Genomic DNA, 22,316 nt, shown 5'->3' with positions numbered 1-22,316 from the left:
GCTGATTAAATGTTACATGCACCAAGGCATATTGGTGCACATCCACACAGGGAAAATGCTGCCGCCAGCACTCTGCTAATCACCTGAGTGCCACCTGAATCTCTCCTGGGTGGCTGCCTAAGTTCTCAGGGTACAAGGGACCCTGGTTGTGGATTATAATGTACATGTAGAGCCAAAGTGGTGCCATATTTACTGCTAGAGAAAAATGCTATTGCAGTGTGCGTTGATGAAAGAAGAGTCTCTTCTGTCTTGTTCAGCTGAAGCTAAGGTTCTCCCTGCCAGCTTTAGGAGCTCAGTCATTTGAGGTTTTCTAGTTTTTCTGTGCAATTGCTGTGTTTGCCTTGGGTTGAGCCCATTCCCTTCTGAGGGCTCTACTCTCCATTTGAAGCCGTGGTCACTGGATCATGCAGTGTGGTGTTGACAATGGAGAGGAAGCTCCCCAAAGCCAGAAGCCACCAAGTTAGGCAGCGCTATCGTTGTCAGACACTGCAGATGTTTGTTACCTGCTGGTCTGGTTCCGCTGGAGACCAGGATTTAATAATGTTCTTCGTGGCAGAGTGCTGGAAGCAAGTCATCCATCCCCTTTGCCTGGAGTGCAGACAGCTGCTCCCCCATCAGCATGCAGAAGCAGCACTGGCTTCATCAAATGTTTATGGTTGGGACTCACAGTGCTGCAGGAGAGTATGCAACAGGGAAAAAGAAGAGCCCAGAACAAAGCCCCATTGCTCATGGGAGCCTTAATCCCACACCTTGGAGCCAGAGCATTTCATGGCAGGCCGAACACTTCTCCTCCGGCCTAACCGGCCTAGCTTTTATATCCCCCAGCTCTGTTTTCTTCTCTTAACTCATGACAAACACCGTCCTGCAGTCCCTTCCCTCGCTCCTTCTTCCAGTCAATGGGGAAAGGCAGCGTAGCTACACTGAAATCAAGAGAGCAATGCCCATTTACACCAGCTAAGTACTGACTTCACTAGGCCTCTCAGCACCAGTAGCTCTGAGCAAATAGGATCTCCCTGCTGCTCGGACACCATTGCTCAAGCACGTGAGCCAGAGTGCAGCTTCCCTTTGAAGTATGTTCGAGCCAGGGCCACGACAGAGAAAAGCTGCAAGCAGAATGCCTGACCCTGGAGCAGCTGGGTTTGTCACGAGTTAGGAAAACAAAATGACCAGAGCTAAACTCTGGAGCTGGGGCCAAATACACAGGCTTTTCCAACCAAGAGCTGCTGAGGGCAGCTAGCCCTGGGCAGGTGACAAGGGAACTAAACTAGATGGTTTTTCACTCCCTTTCCTGATGAAGCAGTGCTTGACTGACAGGCAATGTTCTGAACACCCACAAGGCCTCAATAGGGGTAGGACGAGGAGCCCTGGTTTGCACCGGAATGTAGGAGTTCCTGTAGCAGATCCTGCCAGTTGCCCCAGTTAGTAAAACACTGTCCAGCACCAGGGGCTTCAGAGAAAGGTGGAAAGACCCCAACATAGGCAATGAGGGACTGGCCCGCTTGGAGCAGAATTTGTTTTCCAGCCTCCTCAGAAGCTCGTCTGATACTCAGAACAAAAGGATTGCGTTCCCATCCCAAGTGTCTGAGTTTCAACTATTGTGTTCCACCCAGTGTGGCTGAATGTTCGAGGTTCATGGGCCCTGCAGTCACAACCCTCTAACTCAAGCCCATTTTTTAAGACTGAAATGGCATTTACTTTCCTTCTCCATGTTCTTGTCTGTTTAAACCCGAGGCAGCATTCCAACAATAGAACACTGGCTCATTCACTTTTGCCTTTTCAATCTACACATGAACTGTACCACAAGGTACATCACAGATGTTTGCATACATCCAAAAGCATTACACAGGATAATGGTCTGGGAAAATACTACAGTAGTTCATTGCTTAATCACCCATCCTTGTGACATTCACAGAAATAGTCAACATTACCGGAAATCTTATCTAGGTATTTCTAACACGCCCATCCTTGTGGTATGAGTGTACCACGCCAAAATCCTGCTAACAAAACATTCAGCGTGGGGATATTAAACACACACAAACCATACAATTGCAAAGTTAAAGCACCAGATTCTGAGGTGCCATAAATCAGTGCAACTCCGTGGATGTGATTTTGATTTACAGAAACCTCAACTTGGTTACATTGCATGTCTGACACATATTTTAATGTGCCTTCTATTTAGTTCTATACATTCTCAAGCAATATATTTAAGTGGAGGGTCTCCTAGAACCATAGATTTTAAATATTTCCTTCATAAATTCTTGGCACAGTCACCTACCGTGAAGACGCATGTGAACAGTTATATCAAGTCCCTTATAATTAAAACAAATACCAGGTTTTCTGCAAACTCCTCTCATCAGAGCGAAAATTAGCCTTAATATATTTGCCACCATATAAGCCAGCAGGCAAGAATCACTCCAACTCACTGGATCTTGTATATTTAATTTACTTTGTTCAACAGGACACATTACAATAAAGGGAAGGCAATGTTAACGCATAGTAAGTTACGCCGGGTAGTTTTGCAAAATTAAACCGTCTCCATCTTATATCAAGAACGAACAAGATGCTTTTATATCTTATTGCAAGAAAGATTCAGGAGGCTGTATCTTCCTTTTGATGCAAGTGTAACCTCTGCTAATGTTAGTCAATTACACAGATACATCCCTAAAGAGAGTACAGGCCCTGTAAGCTCTCCTGCTGGGGTCAATGGGTGACAGTCGCTTCTCTGCCATGGGCCCATCCCTGCCCCCGTATAAACCACCCAATTGGAGTTCAACATATTGGGTCCAATCAAATCAATGGCAAACTCCCACCGACACCAACGTTGCAGAATCAGGCCCCTGGAGAGCTTGCAGACTCTAGCACATGGCTTCCCGGACATACAGGATAGCTATTAAAATGCTTCACATGCAGGTTAACGAAGCAATGAACACTGAACAGAGCAATTGTTTCTAGGGGAATACCTGCACATTGGCACTGCACCCTGGGGCCCAGAGAAGCATGTAAATTTCTTTCACACCCTCCGCGCTGGCGGGTGGACCTGCACACCCAAAAGGGCATTTTCACTAGGTATTAAAATGATAGTTTCCCCTTAGACACCTTCCCAACCCAAAAAGGCAGCAGGACCAGACCAGGAAGGCAAGAAACCAGCTAAGTGGATTGCCTCCCCCCAGCAATTTCCTTTACATGCAGCGTAGGCTTTGAGGCAGGGTAGCTGCTACTTGAAAAAAGTTTTGGATGTGACTACGGTAGTGGGGGTCATTGGAAGAAGCTGAGGTCTTCACATACCTGGGCAGCATCATTGATAAAGGGGTGGGGGTACCGATGCTGATGCAAGAGTTAGGATTGGAGAAGCAAGAACAGCTTTTCTTCTTGTGCAAAAACATCTGGAATTCTAAGTAGATCAGAACTCAGACTACGATCAGGTTATTCAACTCCAATGTCAAATCAGTCCTACTGCATGGAGCAGAAACTTGGAGAACAACAAAGAGGACTGTCAAAAAAAATCCAGATTTTATCAATAACGGCCTCCGCAAAATCCTCCAGATCCACTGACCATGCACCATCAACAACCAAGACCTGTGGCAACTGACTCACCAACTTCCTGCTGAAGAAGAAATCAGACAGAGAAGTTGGTGATGGATTGGACGTACCCTCAGAAAACCAACCGCCCACAGCTCAAGGCAAGCCTCAAGTTGGAACCCCCAAGGGAAAAGGAAAAGAGGGAGCCCAAGGAACACCTGGAGTAGGGACCTGAAGGCAGACACTAAAAAGACGGGACACACCTGGTCAGAACTGGGAAACATCGCCCAGGGCAGGTGACACTGGAGAATGGTCATCAATGGCCTATGCTCCGAGATGGAGGAGTGGAAGAGGCTTAGTTACTTGCATACACACACAGTAGTGGGGAAAGGCTCCGGAATGACTCCCCTGGAGACTGCAAACGGGTAGCAGTGTTGCGAGCTCCCCCTGTGAGACTCACACCCATCCAAACCGGACATGTCACAGGGCATGAAAGGAAACTCATCTGCTTGATCCAGGTCATCCACCTCCTGGGCCCAACTAGCCCCACCCAGTGTAAGCGTGAGTGAGCTCAGCTGGCCTTACTGTGCCCATTACACACCACTTCTGATCCCAGCAGAAGGCAGAAAAAGGTATTGTAGGGAGGAATAAAGGGCAGGATCCCTTCATTTCTGGAGGGACTTGGTGTGTAAGTGTGGGCATGGGGAGGAATTTAGCTTCTGTGCAAGTGACAGACTGAAGCAGTGTTAACGAGACGAGACCTGTGCAAACTTCCTTCGCCCAGTCCTGCCAATGCACACTCACCTTGACCTGGAACAGCCCCACTGCTCCATTCCTGGGAGTTAATCATGCAGACTGCCAGTCTTCTGAGAGAGACGTGAGCCAAGGTGTGGACCAGCTGTGGTTATCACCCACCCCAGGCGCTTTGTAAGAGTCAGGATGTTAACCGCTGCATGCTGGCCAAACTCCAGACAGGTTCTCGCCCCTTCTCTCCCCAAGCGATACTTCTAGCTGGATTGTCGCTGCATATTCTAAGTGCCACCGTAGGCGGTGTCCTTCCACACCAGGGGTGGCCACATTTAAGGTATGGATGACGGGACCCCTTGGTGATGCTTGTTGAATATCGTTTGAATGGAAGACACTATTAATTAGGTAGTGCTACTCTGTTCCCTAAACCTGCCTCCCAAATCCACTGACCTCCTTGGCCACAGTTCACCTGGTCCAACAGCTTCAATGGAATTACACAGCAGGGCTAGGTTTGGTTCCCACTGCACTAAACTATGGAGTCAGGAGCGAATTTATATGCAGCAAAAACCCAAACAAGACAGGTAATAAATAAAAAACCAGCAAGCAAACATTGGTCACGAGTTCCCACTTTGCCTTCCCCTCGCTCGTTTCCAGGCCTTGGGATGTAAGAAAGGGTAATGCAGAAAGTGAGCCCAATTTTTAACCTGCACCCACTGCCTGGCCACTGGAATTCATCAGCCCATCTGGTTGCTCCAGCTGGCCAAGCTGTTTTATAAGCTGGGGGTTGCACTTGACAGTTTCAGGAGCCGGTGGGCTGGAGGAGAACGAGGGGGAACCATATACCTCAAGGGACAACACAGGATGGGAGCTGATCTGTGAAGTCCCCCCATTCAGCCATGTCCAATCCTTTCCCCTCGCTGGGGAGGGGGAACAGCTCAGTCCAGAACCCCTCACGCTCTCTGTCTGTGCTTGTATCCTTGGGCAGCTGTGGCTGGAAAGGGACAATGGACAAATCATCAGCTTGGCCAATCAGAGCCTCTGGGGAGAGCACTTGTGCCCCACAACACAGCCCCTGAGACAGAGGGTCTGATTCTCATGAGCACTGAGTATCTACAAGCTGGCTGCAGGTGCTGAGCACCTCTGTCAATCAGGCTACTTCTGTCCTGCCCGTGCCTGTGGCTCTACCCAATATACCCTGCCCTGTAAGGGCAGCCAGTGCTGCTGGGGACAGGTGAGCGCTGGCCTGTGGGGTTTGCCATGCTGTGACACCAGTAGCCAGCGTGGCACCACCGCGGGCCCTGGGGCAAGATGGGAAGGAGACCCAGGTCTGTGCACCTGGAAGGGGCGGGACTATGGACAGAAGGGGCGGGACTGGGGCAGTCAGCCCTCAGCGCTACTCAGGCCATGATGTTGGGCTCCCCTCTCAGAGGCGCATGGGGCAGTGCTACTGTGGCATTTAAAGCGGCCTGGAGCTGCGGCTGCCACCACTGCTGCCGTGGTACCGCTGGCAGCTGAAACCCCTGGCCCCTTTGAAACACCGAGTCCCTGTGCAACTGCCCCCTTTTCCCCAACCCCATCAGCCAGCCTGGCACAAGCCCCCCTCCGACAGGCCGCCAGTGCCTCGCCCTCTCCCTGGCTCACCATGCTGCATGTGCACCACACGGCACAGCCCCTTCCCCGGCTGGGTCCTGTACACGGGCTTCACGCACACTTTGCTGGCTGTGCCAGCGGCCAGGTCGGTCAGCAGCACGCTGTGAACCTGCGGCGAGACGCTGAGGAGCGAGGAGGGGCCCGTCTGCCGCCGGCACCTCACCCGGTAACCGAGCACGGGCCCGTCGGCGGAGTCCCACGAGGCCTTCAGGGTGTTGGGGCCCATGTCCTCGAAGCGCAGGCGCCTCACCCTGGAGATCTCTAGCCAGGGGAGAAAGAGCAGATTAGGGGGCCCAGCCACAAGGGGCCATCCCTCCTTCTGGGGCACATCCCCCCGCTCAGTGACTTTGGCGCTAGGAAGGGGTGCAGTTGGCAGCTCTGCAGACTCCCAAGGCCAGGGAATAGCTCAGTTGTTAGAGCACTGGCCTTGTGAACCCCGGGGTGTGAGCTCAATCCTTCAAGGAGCCTGGGGCAGGTTAGATTTAGAAAAAGAATCTGCCAGGGGTGGCGATAGGCCCCACTGTGATACAAGATCTGCTCATGCTATGAGAGCAGGTGTAGCTCGGGCAGTAGCTGGACTTGCTTTGCAAGGCTTCCTATGCCCTGGAGGGTCCTGGTTCTCTCTCCAGGGTCTGTTCTGTCCTCAGCCACTTGGTGGACCCAGGCCCAAAGTGCTTTGAGTGACATAGATGCCTGGCTGTGATAGCCCTGGCTTCAACTCACTTCTCTGCCCCCTCACTCCAGAATCATCCAGGCCAGATTTCACCTGCTCTGCCAAGCTAAGTTCCAGAGATTTCCTTTTGGGGAGCCCCTGGCACAAGACATGCCTGTTCATGAGCTTCCCACCACACTGGCATGGGAGTTTGGGCTGAACGCCTGAGGGAAGCATGTGACTAGAGTCCTGCAAATCCAGGTCTATCCGCAGCTCATTTTTGCAGATGTGGACACAAACTTTGTGTCTGTGCCATGCTCTGCTCATGACCTCCAACCCTCCCAGGCTCCAGGATACAGGCCACAAGGATGGAGAGGATGACAGCACCAACCTTTCACCTCTGTGGACTTCAGCTCTGCTTGGGTGTGTGTACACAGCAGTGTTATTTCTGAATACTGGCCGCTATTCCCAAATAGCTTTGTGAGCGTCTACACAGCAAAACTTCTACCGAGAAATAATTTCAAAACAGCGGATGACTTATTTCAAATTCTGTAAACCTCCTTCTATGAGGAATAGTGCCTACAGCTATTTCGGAATAGGTGCTGTATAGACAGAGAATAGAGACTATTTTGAAATAAACAAATACATTTTGCTTATTTTGGGGCTTCCCTGTTGTGTGGCTGCATTATTCCAGAATAGTTTATTTTGGAATAACAACTCCAGAATAAGCTATTCCAGACTGACTGTAGTGTAGACATGCCCTTTGTGATGCTCCAGAAGGCTCTGGGGGCACACTCTGTAGGGGGCTGGGTTGGAGACCTGTTGCACAGCTACTGTTGAAACTTCATCAGCCCTACACTCTGTCACCCTGCCATATTCTGTGGTCTTGCATTTGTCCCATGGCCACATCAGTGGGCCGCCTGCCCTGCTCTGACACTGGAATCCTTTCTCTGAAGTGCCTCGCAGTGGCTTTGCTTGCTGAGGGGTGGGAGACCGAAAACAGGGGCAGAAGGGTGTCTCCATCAGTGCCTCTGGCCAAGGAGTTTGATCAGATAACAAGACCCGTCTCCGTTAGTTCAGCCTGGTGCCATGAGCTCACAACTGGGCTGGCGGCATGCTGTGAGCAGAGGCCCCCGCCCACTCACCTTCCTGCGTGCAAGCTTTGGCCGACAGGGCTTTCTCCTTCCCTGACTTATAGATGGCTGTCACCGTCACCAAGTATGTGGTGTTGGGCGCCAGGTTCTCCACGACTGTGCTGTTGTGTGTACCGTCCACCTCCAGCAGCTGAGCTGAACTGCCAGGCAGCGGACCGTAAAGGACTTGGTAGCGTCCCACGCTCTCCGGCGTGGGAGCCCAGCTCACACGGAAGCTGTGCAGCCTGGACTCCGAGATGAGAACCCGCGCAGGGCTGATTTCCTCTGTGGGGAGTAAGGGAAGGAAGAGGGGCATTGGCGGGATTTACGGCAGCAGAACCGTCTGCAGCTGGAGCAGCCTAAACAAGCCGGGAGCCTGTTCCCCAGCATGGAGGCAGAAGCTGCTCGACACCCTTGGGGCTGTTCTCCAGATGGACATGTCAACACAGCCCAGTGCTGCTCGCAATCAAAACACTTCCCCTAGGTCAGGGATTCCCAGTCTAGGGGTCTGGGCCCAAACGTGGTCGCCATTACATTTGGCAAGGGTTACTGCCTCTGAGCCACACGGGGCTCTTAAAGGAGCCATTGTCGGAGCCAGACACAGGCGCCTGACTCCTCCGGCTCCCAGTCCCTGCCCAGCAGTGCTGCAACGGAGCTCAGGTGAAGTGGTTTAACGGCCGACAGGAGGGATCCTGCCTTCAACCAATTAAACTGAGTCCCCTGAGGGTGCGGGGCATGAGCAGGAGGGCTGGTGGGGAGCTGTGCAGAGGAGGCAGTGGCGGCCCGGTGAAGGAGCGGCGGGGTCAGCTGCAGAGCTCCTGTGAAGTAGGTCGGGGTCGGGGGGCAGTTTACAGCTGTGAGATGTTTATGCCAGCGGGCGGGGGGGTGGATGGAGCCGAGAGGGGTTTAAGCCTGGGGGTTGGGGAGGGTGGTTGGAGCCGAGAGGGGTTTAAGCCTGGGGGCGGGGGGGGGGTGGAGCTGAGAGGGGTTTAAGCCTGGGGGTGGGAGGGGGTTGGAGCTGAGAGGGGTTTAAGCCTGGGGGTGGGGGGGGTTGGAGCTGAGAGGGGTTTAAGCCTGGGGGCGGGGGAGGGTGGTTGGAGCCGAGAGGGGTTTAAGCCTGGGGGTTGGGGAGGGTGGTTGGAGCAGAGAGGGGTTTAAGCCTGGGGGTTGGGGAGGGTGGTTGGAGCAGAGAGGGGTTTAAGCCTGGGGGGTGGGGGGGTGGTTGGGGCTGAGAGGGGTTTAAGCCTGGGGGTGGGGGGGGGGTTGGAGCTGAGAGGGGTTTAAGCCTGGGGGTGGGGGGGGGGTTGGAGCTGAGAGGGGTTTAAGCCTGGGGGTGGGGGGGTGGTTGGGGCTGAGAGGGGTTTAAGCCTGGGGGTGGGGGGGGGTTGGAGCTGAGAGAACACCCCACAGTTTGGAACTGCCTTGGGTCACAAAGTTGTCAAAATGGGTCACCATCTCAAAAAGGCTGGGAACCGCTGCGCTAGGGGCTGAGCTCTCTGCATGGCCAGCCCTTCGTCCTCACATGGATCCATCCAGCAGGGCCGACAGCCACCACAGCCCCTGCGGCAAGGTGGGAGGGGGTCTGGCTTTGCGCCCGCAAAAGGGCAGGAGCCTTGGGCAAAAGGGGTGGAGCCTAATGCAGAAGGGGTGGGGCCTAATGCAGTCAGCCCCTAGTGCTGAGCAGACTATGGCTCTGGGCCACTCCCCTCCCTCACAGCCCCGCGGAATGGCAGTGCCGGGGCTGTTCAAAGGGGCCTGGAGCTCTGGCTGTTGCTGCTTTTCGAAAAACTGGTCCCCTATGCAACCGCCACCCTTGCCCCCATTGGCGGGCCTGGGCTCAGCTTCTGCTCCCAACTCCTGATGCAGATGTGCCAGTCAACCAGGTCACCCTCGAATGGTCACTGACTCCACAGCACCCTCTGGGGGTCAGCAGCAGCGGACGAGCAGCCTGCTCCTGCCTTAGCTAAGACACCCGGGTTTTCGGATCACGCAGGAACAGTTCCTGGTTCTAGACCCAGAGGTCCCAGGTTTCTTCCCAGCTGATGATGACCCTCCCCAGGGAGGGGGTTACACGGGCTCAGGTTGTCAGGCTGCGATAGCCAGAAGGTGCACCCAGGGCGTGCACGTGTGCGGAGCTCTGTTCACTTGCCAGCGCTCTGCTTCCCTTTCCCCGATGGGACCCGCCGACGGCCATGGGGCTAAGGCCGAGAGAGTGGAGACAGGTTCTAATTGCCAGCTAAATGCTGCTTTTTAACTCTAGGCAGATAAGAACGGCCACACTGGGTCAGACCCATGGTCCAGCTGGACGCATCTCTTGTCTCCAACAGTGACAAATGAACAGATCTAGGCGGATGGAGGATCCACCCGTCTTCCCCTCAAAACCTGCAGAGATTTCAGACCAGAAGGGATGAGTGGGAGCGGGTCCATCCCACAAAAGCTCACCACCTAATAAATTATTTTGTTAGTCTTCAAAGTGCCACTGGCCTGCTTTTTAGTTTTCATCTACTCCTTCATAACCCAGGCCAGAGAATTCCTGCAGATCACACCCATGCCTCGTGGCTGAATGAGAGGGGCTCTCTCACGCCCCTGCTCACTCCCCTCAGGCCATGGCTGCATGGTCTGTGCTAGAGACTGTCCGTGTTATGAGTCCATGTGACACCTGGGTCCCTGGCATCGTGCTACCCTAACACACGGTGTTGCCGTACCTTCCAGTGTGGTGACCCTGGTGCTCTGCGGAGGGATGTACTGCACGTTAGACTCAGGGATGAGCACAACCTCGTAGGTGGTGTCTGCTGAGAGGCTGCTCAGGAAGAGGCTTGTGTGATCCCCAGACACCTGCTTCACCAGCTTCCTCTCAGGATGCTCTGTAGGGGCGTACTCTAGTACGTAGTAGCCGGTGTCACTGGAGAGGAGCCGAGGCCATGTCACACGGAAGCTGCTGGAGGTAATCTCCACTGCACGGAGCCGCTTGGCTCGGATAACATCTGGGGACAAAACAGCAGTGAGTTGTGACTGGAGGATCAAGTTCTGAGCAGAAAGGTCTCCTGGGCATCCCTGTACAAACAAATCTCTCCTCTCACACTTGCAGCATTTCCTTCCTCCTCTCCCCCTAAACCACCCCCTCCCAAAAGCTGGGGTTCGCCTCTCAGGAATGAAGCCTTGGAAATACACTGCATGTGGCTTAGCTCACACCCTGTTGCAATGCAGCCACTTCTGGGGTGGAACAAAGCAGCTGTTTAGCAGCTCACAGCCATACTGCACAGCAGGTCAAAGCTGGGCTGCCATGATCCAGTCCCTCTTAAAAAGAGTCTGGAGCACAAAAAGGCCTTGCCTCAAAGCAAGAACAGAAGCAGGGAGGCCTGGGCATTCTGGAGATGCAGGGAATATACCAGTGCAGGGGTCAGCAACCTGTCTGAGGCAGAAATTTGATCTATGATGGTCTGAGTGCCGGTGATACTTTTTAAAGTCACTAATAGTCTGACTCACAACAGCTCCATTAACAAACGCAGCTGCAGAGATTTGCCACTTTGGTGGTGTCTGGTAGCACGAGCTGCGCTTTTGTTAATCCACAGGTGGGATGGCTTTGAGCAAGTGCCCAGCTGCATGGGGGAGTAGGGGCAGGGCTGAGGTCCCCCTTCACCTACCAGTGAAAATCAGCTCACATGCCGCTCTTGGCACTCGTGCTGGGGGTTGCTGACCCCTGCCCTAATGGATCCCTTTAGTCACTTCAAAGTCTAAATGACACCCAGTTGTATCTGTTATCGTTCACAGAGCAGCAGGGCCGTGCTTGTGAAGCAAACAGTCCTGTAGCACCGGTAGACTAGCCATTTATTTCTTAGGTAATGAGCTTTAGTGGGTAAGAACTGCTTGCTTTGTTCTGGGAAAATACAGGGCTCCCAGTCGGAGACAATGTAAAGCAGATGTGTGTCTTTCCTGTAACCACCAGATGGCAGCGGAAACCAGGCCCCAGGATCTCACACAGGGCTCAGGACCACCAACCGTGATGGCAACCTAGGGATGGAGACACCTGCCCATTGGGGCTGTACTGAGAACGCCCCTTCTCACCCCGAGCTCCACGGAGGGGCAGCTTTTGTCTGGAACTTGGACCAGGGGGCTGTCCTCCTGCAACCCCGCAAGCCGGGCACTGCTCTGAGGCTGGCCAACCTGAGCGCCCCTCCGCGGCCTGGGGGTGGGGCAGGGGGTTTGCAAGCACTGGGAGGCAGGGAGGGAGGGAGGGATGTGCTGAAGAACTGCACAAGGCCTGGCCTCCCTGTAACCCTCACACTGGGTGAACCCTGGATCAGAATCAGGCCTGCAGCCAGGATCAGGGCCTCCTCGTGCTTCCCAGACACAAACCGCCCGTGGAAGCCAGGCTCCAGCAGCTCTGCCCCATATCCGGCTGGGCACGTGGCTCCCAGTGAGTCACTCTCAGAGCCCTCGGCGGCTGCGGCTGGAGCTCCTGTGCTGCTGCCCAGAGGGGAGGAGTCTGGGTTTGCTCCCTGAGCACCTAGCACCGGTGGCAGCACGGATGCCACGGTGAGGGCAGCCCTGCTCCAGAGGCCAGTGAAGTCCCAGTCAGCTCGGGCCAAGCCTGAGAGCAGGAGTTACAGAACGCCGACTCATCCTGGATCCGCCGGAGAGCCTCCCGCTCTGCCCTGCCCCAAGCTGCCTGGGGACCGGATTCCCTGTCTCCGGCGGTGGCGTGCTGAGGGTTTATCTAGATATTACAGCCAGTGCCTGGCCTCTTCTTGGAGCTGCAGCACGGGGTTTACTGTGGGCCCATTGAGAGAACCGGCCCCAGGAGATCTGGAGCAGGAAACAGGAATTTCCAGTATTGAGAAAATACGTACTTGCCCCGTACCTAGTGGTTACAGCAGGTGGGTTCTATTCCCGTGCGTCAGTGTGAGGATGAGCTGGTGGTTAGAGCAGGTGACTGGAAACAAGGACCAATGTTGTCTCTAATTTTTTTCCCATCCCTGTACAGAATAATTTTGTTACATGCACTGAGGCATAGGCAGATGTGCACCACAGGCTGCCAGCTGGGGGTGGCTGTGGGTGCTCTGCTAATCATCTGGGCGGCATACGAATCTCTTTTGGGGCTGCCCAAGCACTCCGCTTACAGGGAACACTGGCCAGGACTCCCGGGTTCAGTCTCCAGCTGGAGGGTAGAATGACAGAGGCTGTGAAGTCTTGTATGCAGAGCTTTTAAAGAAGAGCTCTGAATCCATTAGAGGGAGTTGCCCACAAAGCAGAACACGCTCTTCACTCACACTGCTGCAGTATCTTCCATCTCCAGTTCAAACCGCCTCACACATATCACTGCCCAGCACAGACAGGTGGGGAAACTGAGGCATCAAGTGCTGGCACAACCTCTCGAAGAGCACTCAGCGAATCCACAGCACAGCAGGGAGTGGCAGGCAGCTCTCAGGCCTGCCCATGAGCCAGAAGCCCAGCCTTCCTCCCTTAGGCTGCTGGAGTCCCCGCCAGTTCTCTCGCACACCATAAAGCAGCCTCAGTTTTTTCCTTTGAGCTGTTTATGGGCTTTCCCGGCCGGGTGGGACCATTCCACATCTGCCATGCCCTTGCTTCTTTTCCCCGCATCACACCAACCCGCCAGGCAGCAGCAATCAATGCCCCGCCGTCCCGCTTCCCCCAGGGCTTTGTAATAACTCCTGCTAGCCCTAGGAACGGCTCCTGAGCCTGCCAGCCCTGCTGCTCCACACAGCGCCAGTCCTAAGGGGCACAAGGCATCAGCTCCGTCTGAGCCTCCGAGACAGAGTCCGAGGCGCTGGGAAGCACATTCTCCCTGCCGAATGCGCTTGGGATGGAATCGTCTCGGAGATGCAGCCCAGCGTGGTGCGTGAGAACCAGGTGGTGCGAACTCCGCTCCAGGAGTTGCCCTGTTTTACCTCCTAAGATCAAGCTCCCTGCCTTGTTGCACAGCCAGAACTGCATGGGCCACAAAGCAAAGCCAGTAGACCACGGAGAGCAGGGGCCTGCAACCTGTGTGATTCGGTGCCCGATGAATTTCCCATCTAACACTAGGGTTATAGTGGGATGTTACGGCCAGGCATTACCACAGCTGATGCTTTCCAGCCAATGATTACTGCATACCCTCTCCCCTGTTAATGACCTGACTCTCCCTCCGTGTCTCTTTGTGGCTCCTGTAAGATGGAGACAGACAAGCACTTTACACAGCCACAGGCTTGCTGGAAGCTTCTTGCATCTCAGTGAGCCCAAGGTGATGGAGGCAGAAAACATGTTCTTTCATCTCCCGCAAAGGAAATATTGTTCTCAGAACCATCTGCTGGGTTGGAACTGATGTTCCCACAAATTTTCCCTCCACCTGTGGTTGGAATAAATTTTGTTACATGCACCAAAGCATGTGCAGATGTGTACCACTATCAGAAACACATGCTGCGGCTGTGGGCACTCTGTTAATAGGCTGGGTGGCACCTGAATCTCACCTGGGTGGCCACCCCTAATGCTCTGCTTATGGGGAACACTGGTTGGGACCCTGCTTCCTGTTCTGCTGCTGGCTTGTGGAGTGACCTCAGACAAATCACCTCTCTGCTCTGTGCCTCAGTTTCACCATCTGCAAAATGGGGAGAAGGAAGCCACGTGTCTTTGTAAAGCTCTTTCAAACTCAAAGTGCTGCACAAGAGCTAGGTGTTCCTGACTGTTCTCTCCACTGCTAGCTCAGCTGTTGGCCTTGGACAAACCCCGTCACCTCCTCTGAGCTACTGAGATCTGTCAGCCCTGGTGAGTGAAGTGCTCCGAGGCACTGGGATGCAAAACCCTAGGTGCTAACAGGGTCAGGCTTCCAAAGGTAGATCGCAGGCCAAACAGCCAGTCGTTGTCCATTTTACCAAACCAGAGCAGGTGAGAACAGACTGAGTTCTGCCCCTCACGTCTGCCTGGGCCAGCACGGTGGGCGCTATTCATTACCAGCTTCGGGAAGGATGTTCCTTGATGACACCCTACGTGCTGTAACGGAGCTGAGACATGCTGCTGTCCCCGGGCCTGTGCTGGAACTGGCCGCAGTTTCTATTGCTACTGTGCACTGCAGTGGGGAAGGTGCCAAACCCCAATGTCAGTTTCGACTGAGCTGTCCCATCTCGGGCGTGAGCAGGGCGTAAACCCACATCAGCCCAAAAGAATTCTCTGAGCGCACCCAGCTCCGTCCCTCGGAGAACAAAGCCATATTCCCCTCCCCCGCAACTCCCTTGCTAATAGCTGTGTTGCTTTTTGCTATTTTAAGGGGACAATAGCAACTTAATCATGGGCCCCTCTTCTCACCTGCAGGGTGCACACGCACAGGAACCTCCTGGCAGTCAGGAGGGTCACTCTGCAGTTCCAAGAGTCACATACTAGACTGGACCTTGGGTTGAGAGTATTTAATACCACTGACTCTAGGAAGCAACCGCATCACCTGCGTTCGGTTGCTGAGACGTTTCCCCAAGATCTGATTTGTTCTCGCTGGGTCAGTCTCCTGCCGGTGTTTCCCTGGCGTGTTGCAGGCTCTGGTGGTCAGGGCTGGTGACGGGAGCAGATCAAAGCCTAGCAAAGTTCAGCCCTTTAGAGCTTCGCTGCAGAGGAGCAGCTCGGAGAGTCTTCCACACACCTGCTCTCTGTTGGCCAGGGGAGAGCGGTGCATTGATGGCGGTGTTGTGTGTATGTGTGTGTTTGAGAGACAGATTTAGGGCTGTCAACTCAAGCAGGAAAAGGAATGCCTGTGCAGATTTCAAATGATGACAGACAGGTGAGGGGGAGCCCAACAGCTCCCACTAAACTGGAGACGGCCAGAGAGGTGAGGGTGGAAGTAACTAGAGAGGAAATGAGCGTTGCCCGAGTCAGTCTTCTACCACAGCCTGCATCTCCTCTTGCTTAGAAATGTTTTGCACTGTCACAGCTCCACTGACTGCAACAGGGCTACCCCGACTGACACCAGAGCAAACCAGATCAGAACCACACCCACAGTCCATCGAACCATTCACGTTCACTGACCAGTCACTAGTAGGGTATCCTCTGTGTCCATGGGGAAACTGAGGCAGAGAGCGTTTGTCACTTGGCCACAGAGGGAGACCACGGCAGAAGCAGGATTAGAAGCCAGGAGGTGGGAGCCTTCTTGTGCCCCAGATACGAGTCTATTCCTCTTCTCTCTCACATCTCAACACTTGCTTTCATGCTGGCTTGGGGCTAAAACTGGCACGAATCCCAAACCAAACAGCTTTGGTTTATGAGTTGCCTGCTTAGATCTCAGAGCAGGTCTTTCAAAGTAAAGAGGCGAATGCGTCTCGTTGCAGAGGTGTGGCCCCTTCAATTTCCTCCCATGGTGGGGTGCTCTCGTGGTCCACTCACACCTGAGGCAACGGCTGCCTGGATGCCATGTCCATCCTGTGGGCAGAGAGCAAGGAGCGGGGATGGAATCCGGCTCTGTCTGAGCAGGGGTGGAGAAAAGAGACAGGCCAAGTTCATTACAAAGCTCATTTGTGCCTCTACAAAAGGCCTTTTAACTCACTATCTTGTTGCCAGAGAGGAGGACAGGCTCGTCGTGAGGATGATGCCAGCTCTGGGCCTGGAACAGCCTCTGGGCACAGCGTGCCAGCTGCCCTCTCTTCTCTCCCACGTGCACACCCAGCGGCGAGCCCCGTGCTCTGAATGCAAAGAGCCCTGCACCAGGCTGGCTTGTCACAGTCATATGGAGATAGTTGGTGTTGTTCTGAAAGCCCCAGCTCCTGGAGTCAGGGTCCTAAGGAAGAGTCCTGGAATCATTGAAAAAAAAACATGTCTAGACATTAGGGATGCAGGGCAAAGCTTGGCCCAAGCATGAGGCAGAGGCTTGCCAGCCAGAAGGCAAAGGAACACAGCAGGTGTCATTGTTGGCCAGCTTGTGATGTCCTGCCAGCTCTCAGAGAGGCCTGATTTAGGGTTGCTGTGTCCTGGAGCTGGACTGCCCACCAGTGGACTCAAACCTGGTACCTCTGGGAGCTTAATGCAGGAGCCGCTACAGCAGGGTCAACAACCTTTCCGAGGTGCAGTGCCGAAATCTGACCTTTTGACCTCTGTGCACAGTGCGAGTGCTGGTGATACTTTTTAAAGTCACCAATAGTCCGACTTACAACAGCTTCATTAATAAATAAATGCAGACGCAGAGCTTTACCGCTGAGGGGGTGGTTGGTAGCATGAGCTGGTCTTTTCTTCATCCACAGGTGGTCTGGCTTTGAGCAAGCTCCCAGCTGCACAGGGGAGGAGGGGCAGGGCTGAGCTCTGGCCTCGCATGCCGCTCTTGGCACCTGTGCCGGGGGTCGCTGACCCCTGCTGTACGGTTTGAGATACAAACCAGCTGGCTCTCAGCTAAGGCTGTAGAGGAGACTTGTTCTGTCTCCCTGTGAGCCCCACTATACGGGACCATGAAGCACTGGTAGGGGTGTGGGTTACGGTGATAGCTCCAGCTTCGAGGGGAGACGAATTGGTGCATTTGCTCATGGGGGTTTGTCCAGCACCTTGCACATCCCAGCCACCACTGTGAGGTATATGGCATGTGCTCCCCAGCTCACCTGCCCCAACCTGTGGGGAAGTGGAAACCCCTGCTCATCGCACAGCTTCACTGCAGACGCGGTGGGTTTTCTGTTCCAATGTATGAATTAGCCAAGCTTGGTTGATGACCACATTGGCATGTTGATAGGAGACCGTGGAACGGGTTAACGTCATGGTCTCCACTCCTAGTTCTAACCAGCCTCTCCCCTGCAGCAGGGGCCATGCAGGGAAGGCAAACACCCTTTGCAACAGAGTCTGTCTCCAGAGGAACTCACTCAGCTTTCCAAGGAAACATTAGACTTCTAGGTGGTTTGGGCCAGGCCCGAGCTGCGCAGTGGCAGGCAACAACCAGAGACACCCCCAAATTGCTGCACGGAGGAGTCGTAGGTAACCATGAGGCACCCTGCTTTGCTTCAGAACATCTGTCTTTCACACCAGAGATGGGCCGGCCAGCTCCTTTGCAAAGTCCAGCCACGAACATCGAATGCACCTTTGGTTTTCCGCTCTTCCCTCTCCCTCCAGTTCCACAGCCACAAACCTGCTCACAGCCAACTGGCTTGCAGCATGCGAACCCCAACCAGGAATTTCTTCCAAGGACTGCGCTAGCCAAACGCTGCTGTGTATGATTCCCCTTGGCTTGCTTCTTATAGCCCGTTGTAGCACTTCAGACGTAAAACTCCTGATCACATTTTCCATTGCTGGAATCCTGCTAGCAACCATGTTTAATAACGATCATTAAGAGAGCCGCATGCCAGCTGGCCTGAGGGCAGGACTTTGATCTTTCCATGAGTGCCAGCCTACTGCAGATATGCATAGCCAGGTTAGGTTAGCTCCGTTCCCCCAGTCAGTGCTAAGTGAGCAGCAGTTCTCTAAGCCCTGGGTTCTTGTGATCACACATCTGGGTTTGGATGGGACGCCCCCGGGCCGTTTGACGTGCTTGTGAAAAACTTTTGGAAAACGTTCACCATCCATTTGGAGATCAAATGAACCCCAGGTAATTAGCAGCCACCTCGTCAAGATCTACAGAATCAGTCCACGTTGTATGACTTCCAGATGCTTTACCAACCTTAACTAAGCAAGTTTCTAAGATTGCAGAGAGAAGAGAAAGGAATTCAGGAAAGTTAAGCAACTTAACCATGTCATACAGGAAGTCAGTAGCGGAGCTGGGTTACAACTTAAAAAATCTTAGTGTGTGCTAACACCTGCCCCTCAAAAATCTACAGCACCACCTAGATACAGCCTTTCCCTGCTGTAGCTTGGACAGGTGGTGGTTATACATTAAAGAGCAAATTGTTACATCAGGATTACTGGGCAGCCAGGTTATCTTTTTGGCTGGGATTTACTAGGGTGCCTAAGAGAATTAGACACCAGCCTCTCCTTATGTTTTAAAGGGATTTGGGCACCTAGCTCTTGAAAATCCTAATCTTTATTTCCCATAGCTAAGCTTCCAGCTCTGCCGAGTCCCTGGGTAACCATTAAGCCATGGAAACAGAAGAAAAGGTCTTGGCTTGGGCGCATTTTCATGCCTGGCTTGAACTACAAGAAAGCCAAGGGCCTGCCTCTGTGGTGACTCATTTCCAGGTCTTATGGGTTTCAAAGGAATCCAGACAACTCATGCCTGAGTAATGCCACCCCTCTTCTTCCCCACCCTGCAAGTCAGTGCAGTGCGAACGCAGCTGTCTGCCGCCAGCTCGCAGAAGGGAACAAACTCTGGCTTGTGTCCCTTGCAGCACGCAAGGGACCTTACAGCTGCAGCCACTTGTGGCATCATCCCATGGGGAAGGCAAGAGCTTGTCCCTGCTCCTTCTCCAGCCTCCTCAAGGCCTGGGCTCGCTCTTGGACAAGCGAGGACAATGCTGAAGCTGTCCCTGGTCAATAGAAGGGCTCGCCACAAACCCAGACTGTGGCCACAGCCTCAGAGAAGCCAGTCTACCCAAGGCAGCGGCCATCAAGGAGGCTCCCCTCCTGCACTGGCTCCTCAGAGGGGCAGCGTTGTGGGCTCCACATTAGAAGCAGCACTGAGCACAGAGGTCAGATTTTTAAGGGTATTTAGGCACCTAAAGACTCAGGCCTGCACCTGTCAGGATTTCCACCAGCATGGAGGTGAGCTAAGCCCCTGACTCCCCCGGGGTTGGGGCCAAGCCAGCTTCAGCACTTCCAAAAACCCCCCTCAGCCCCTAGCTGAACAGTCAGGCACCGGAATGCCTTTGGCTATCCGGCCCTTGTCATGGCGGCGCACCTGGCGCAGAGCTCTGACTCCTCTAGCAGGCGCTGGGACACACACTGAGGATCCTGCTACAGCCTAGACCAGCAGAGCCAGATCTTTTACCTCCGGCCGGGGAGGCCCCTGGCTTACGATGAGGAGGCTCCAGAGTCAATGGCGGCTGCTGCTGAGCCCATCCAGGCGCAGTGCCCTCCTGTGCCCCTCAGCAACTATCTGCTTGCGATGCGGAGGTGGCTGTGCCACAGCTGTGCCAGCGAGCGAGGGCCACATACGAGCTGACCCGCAATTTCGCGTTCTCACAGGCTCTGCAAACCAGCGTCCCCTGTGAGCCGAGCGCTTGGGCGGCCGCCCAGGAGAGGTCCAGGTGCTGCCCAGCTGACTAGCAGAGCCGGCAGCCTGTGTTTCTAGTGGTGGTGCACATCCCCAGATGCCTCGGCGCACCACACAAAAGTTACTCCGCACATGGACGGACAAAATGGGAGCGAACCGTGCTGCGAGGTCTGGCCGCCTGAGCTCAGCCCATTGTCCTGAAATGGAGCAGTGGTCTCCATGCTGGGGGTGCCTTGAGGAACCTTTGGGGGCACAGCAGGGTGGGAGCGGCACCCTGCCTCACTCTGCCATGGCCCCAGCCTAAGCCCCGGGAGCTGCTCAGTTCTGAGCACTGGATCTGCCCCCACTGTGCCCCCGGCTTCCCTGTCCATATCACCATCTCCCCACCCCGGGAACACAGCCCTGCTCCTGGCCCCAGGCTAGGGTGCGGACTGGGGCAAAGGGGCTGGCTGTGAGAGGTTTGGGGGCCACTGGTTCAGCCCCTCCCCATTCTTTGTGGGCCTGAGGAACAGTTCTTGTGGGGCCCTCAGTGGGAGGACATGGTGGTAACACTGGGAATCTCACAAGATGGCTGTGCCAGGCTGTGGCCTCTACAGAAGGTTTGGAGAAGCACCCGAACTCTTGGGGGCATCCCCACACTGAGGATCTGGCTGGTATTCATCCCTCCCCACTCCCCCGCCCAGAAGGGGCATCAAACCCGGGACCTCCAGGCTCTCCAACGAACGGCTCTCCGGCAGGCACACCGTACCTATGATGGCGTCCCTCAGTTCTTTGGTGATGATGGGCAGGTCGTCCACATCCACAAAGTGCAGGTGCTTCTCGGGAGGCTGGCTGGCTGCTGCCGAGAGCTGCAGGTAGTTTCCCCGCCCAGTGCTGACGATGAAGACTGTGACCCCCATGTCCTTCAGCACCTGCATGGGCTGGGAGATCTCATCCGTGGAGAAGCCATCCGTCACCCACACCAGCACCTTGGGCACGTCAGGCCGGGCGCCAGCTTCGTCCGTGAAGAACTTGTCCTTGGCATAGGAGAGGGCTTGGCCTGTGTTGGTGTCTCCCATCAGCTGCTGCGTGTCCCGGATCGCCTGCTGCACCGCCCCAGTGGACACATACCGGTCGAAGGGGAATTCCATGGTGGGCGCCGTGCTGATGTGGATGATGCTGGTCTGGACGTCACTGGGGCTGAAGGTGAAGGGTCGCAGGAGGTCCCTGATGAACTCCTTGACTTTGGAGAACTCGTAGTAGGAGACACTGCCCGAGCTGTCCAGCAGGAAAAGCAGGTCCCCTTCTGAGTCCGGAACGAAAGGCTGGAGGCCTGGCAGAGAAAGGCAGAGAGGAGGTTACTGAGTGGATGGGTCTCAAACCCACGCCCACCACAGGAGTCTGGCAGCTGGGAATTTGTTTATTGTTTTTGGCCAGACAGTGAGGTCCATAGGCAGGGCGCCTGTGGGAACTTACTAGAGCGAGGACCTCAGGGTTGGGCCCTGGCTTATACGTTTCCTGACACCTGGGTTCTTCTCCAGGCACTGCCATGAACTCTCAGTGCCAGCCTGGGCAAGTTGCTTCACCACGCTGTACCTCCCGCTCCCAGCCCACACAGCGGCATTCTCTGCCTCATCCACTGACTGTGGAGCTTCATTTCTGCAGAGCAGTTACAGCAAAATATGGCCCATGGCCTGGATCCGGCCCACAGGGACTCTCAGGAAGATTCCCTAGCTGCTGCGGCCCCATACAGATTGAACCTCTCTAATCCGGCACCCTTGGTGCTCGACTGGTGCCAAACCAGAGAATTTGCTGGTCCACGGGTAGTCAATATTGTCTAGCACATCACCAACACTTCCACTGCTTCCTGGGCTCCGAGAAGACATTTGGGGTAAATTACAGCTAAATAACAGCCCAGAGCACTGGGAGCCAGGATGGGTGGCTGGAAAGAAACTTTATGGGACCACAGGAAAGTTGGCCACATCCATGATAAGTGGTGTCTGGCTCACTAAAATCATGCCGGATTACAGATGTTGCTGGACCAGAGAGTTCCAGATTAGAGAGGTTCAGCTTGTACCACACAAAGTGACCGGCTGCTGAGGACAGGTGCCTCTCTGCGCTGCACCCCCTTGCTAGGGCACACTGTCCTCACCCCCAGCACAGTCCTCACAGCTTGCATTGGCTGGAAACTGGCCAATGGGAGCTGCCTGAGCTATGCCCTGGGGCATGCATGCAGAGAGACACATGGCCCAGCAGTCAGCTGCTTTGAGCAGCCTGTGGATGCGGTGGGAAGGGAGCCTGCCTGAGGGTCCCAGTGGGTTGCTGGCTGGGATCAGCCTCAGCAAACACGTCCTGGCCAGAGCCTGCACCTGGCACCCCAGCACCTTCTGCACTCCGATCCCCTGCCCAAGGTCACAGCCCCCTCCTTCACCCAAACTCCCTCTCTCGCCCCGCGCCCAGTCCCCCACTCCTTCTGCACCCAACTGGTGTCCCAGGCTCCACACCTACTTCACAGAAAAGTGTGTTCTTTGGCCACTTAACG

At 54.7% G+C, this 22,316-nt stretch overlaps 1 protein-coding gene across 1 annotated transcript in view; it reads right to left on the bottom strand.

The window, feature by feature from the left end:
- Positions 1–2,427: 2,427 nt before the first annotated feature.
- Positions 2,428–22,316, bottom strand: part of VWA1 (von Willebrand factor A domain containing 1) — a 32,523-nt gene continuing 12,634 nt past the window's right edge. The window contains exons 2-6 of the mRNA XM_074975902.1: positions 20,544–21,107; positions 10,407–10,685; positions 7,714–7,986; positions 5,908–6,177; positions 2,428–5,257 (exon numbers count right to left, since the gene is read on the bottom strand). Of these exons, the coding sequence (XP_074832003.1) occupies positions 5,217–5,257; positions 5,908–6,177; positions 7,714–7,986; positions 10,407–10,685; positions 20,544–21,107 (1,427 nt within the window). The 3' untranslated portion in view covers positions 2,428–5,216. The remainder of the gene's footprint in view (positions 5,258–5,907; positions 6,178–7,713; positions 7,987–10,406; positions 10,686–20,543; positions 21,108–22,316) is intronic.

This window comes from Carettochelys insculpta, chromosome 23, assembly GCF_033958435.1.
Source record: "Carettochelys insculpta isolate YL-2023 chromosome 23, ASM3395843v1, whole genome shotgun sequence".
Classification (NCBI taxonomy): Eukaryota; Metazoa; Chordata; order Testudines; family Carettochelyidae; genus Carettochelys; species Carettochelys insculpta.
Note: the sequence above shows the minus strand (reverse complement) of the source record. Positions and strands in the feature narration are given on the sequence as shown.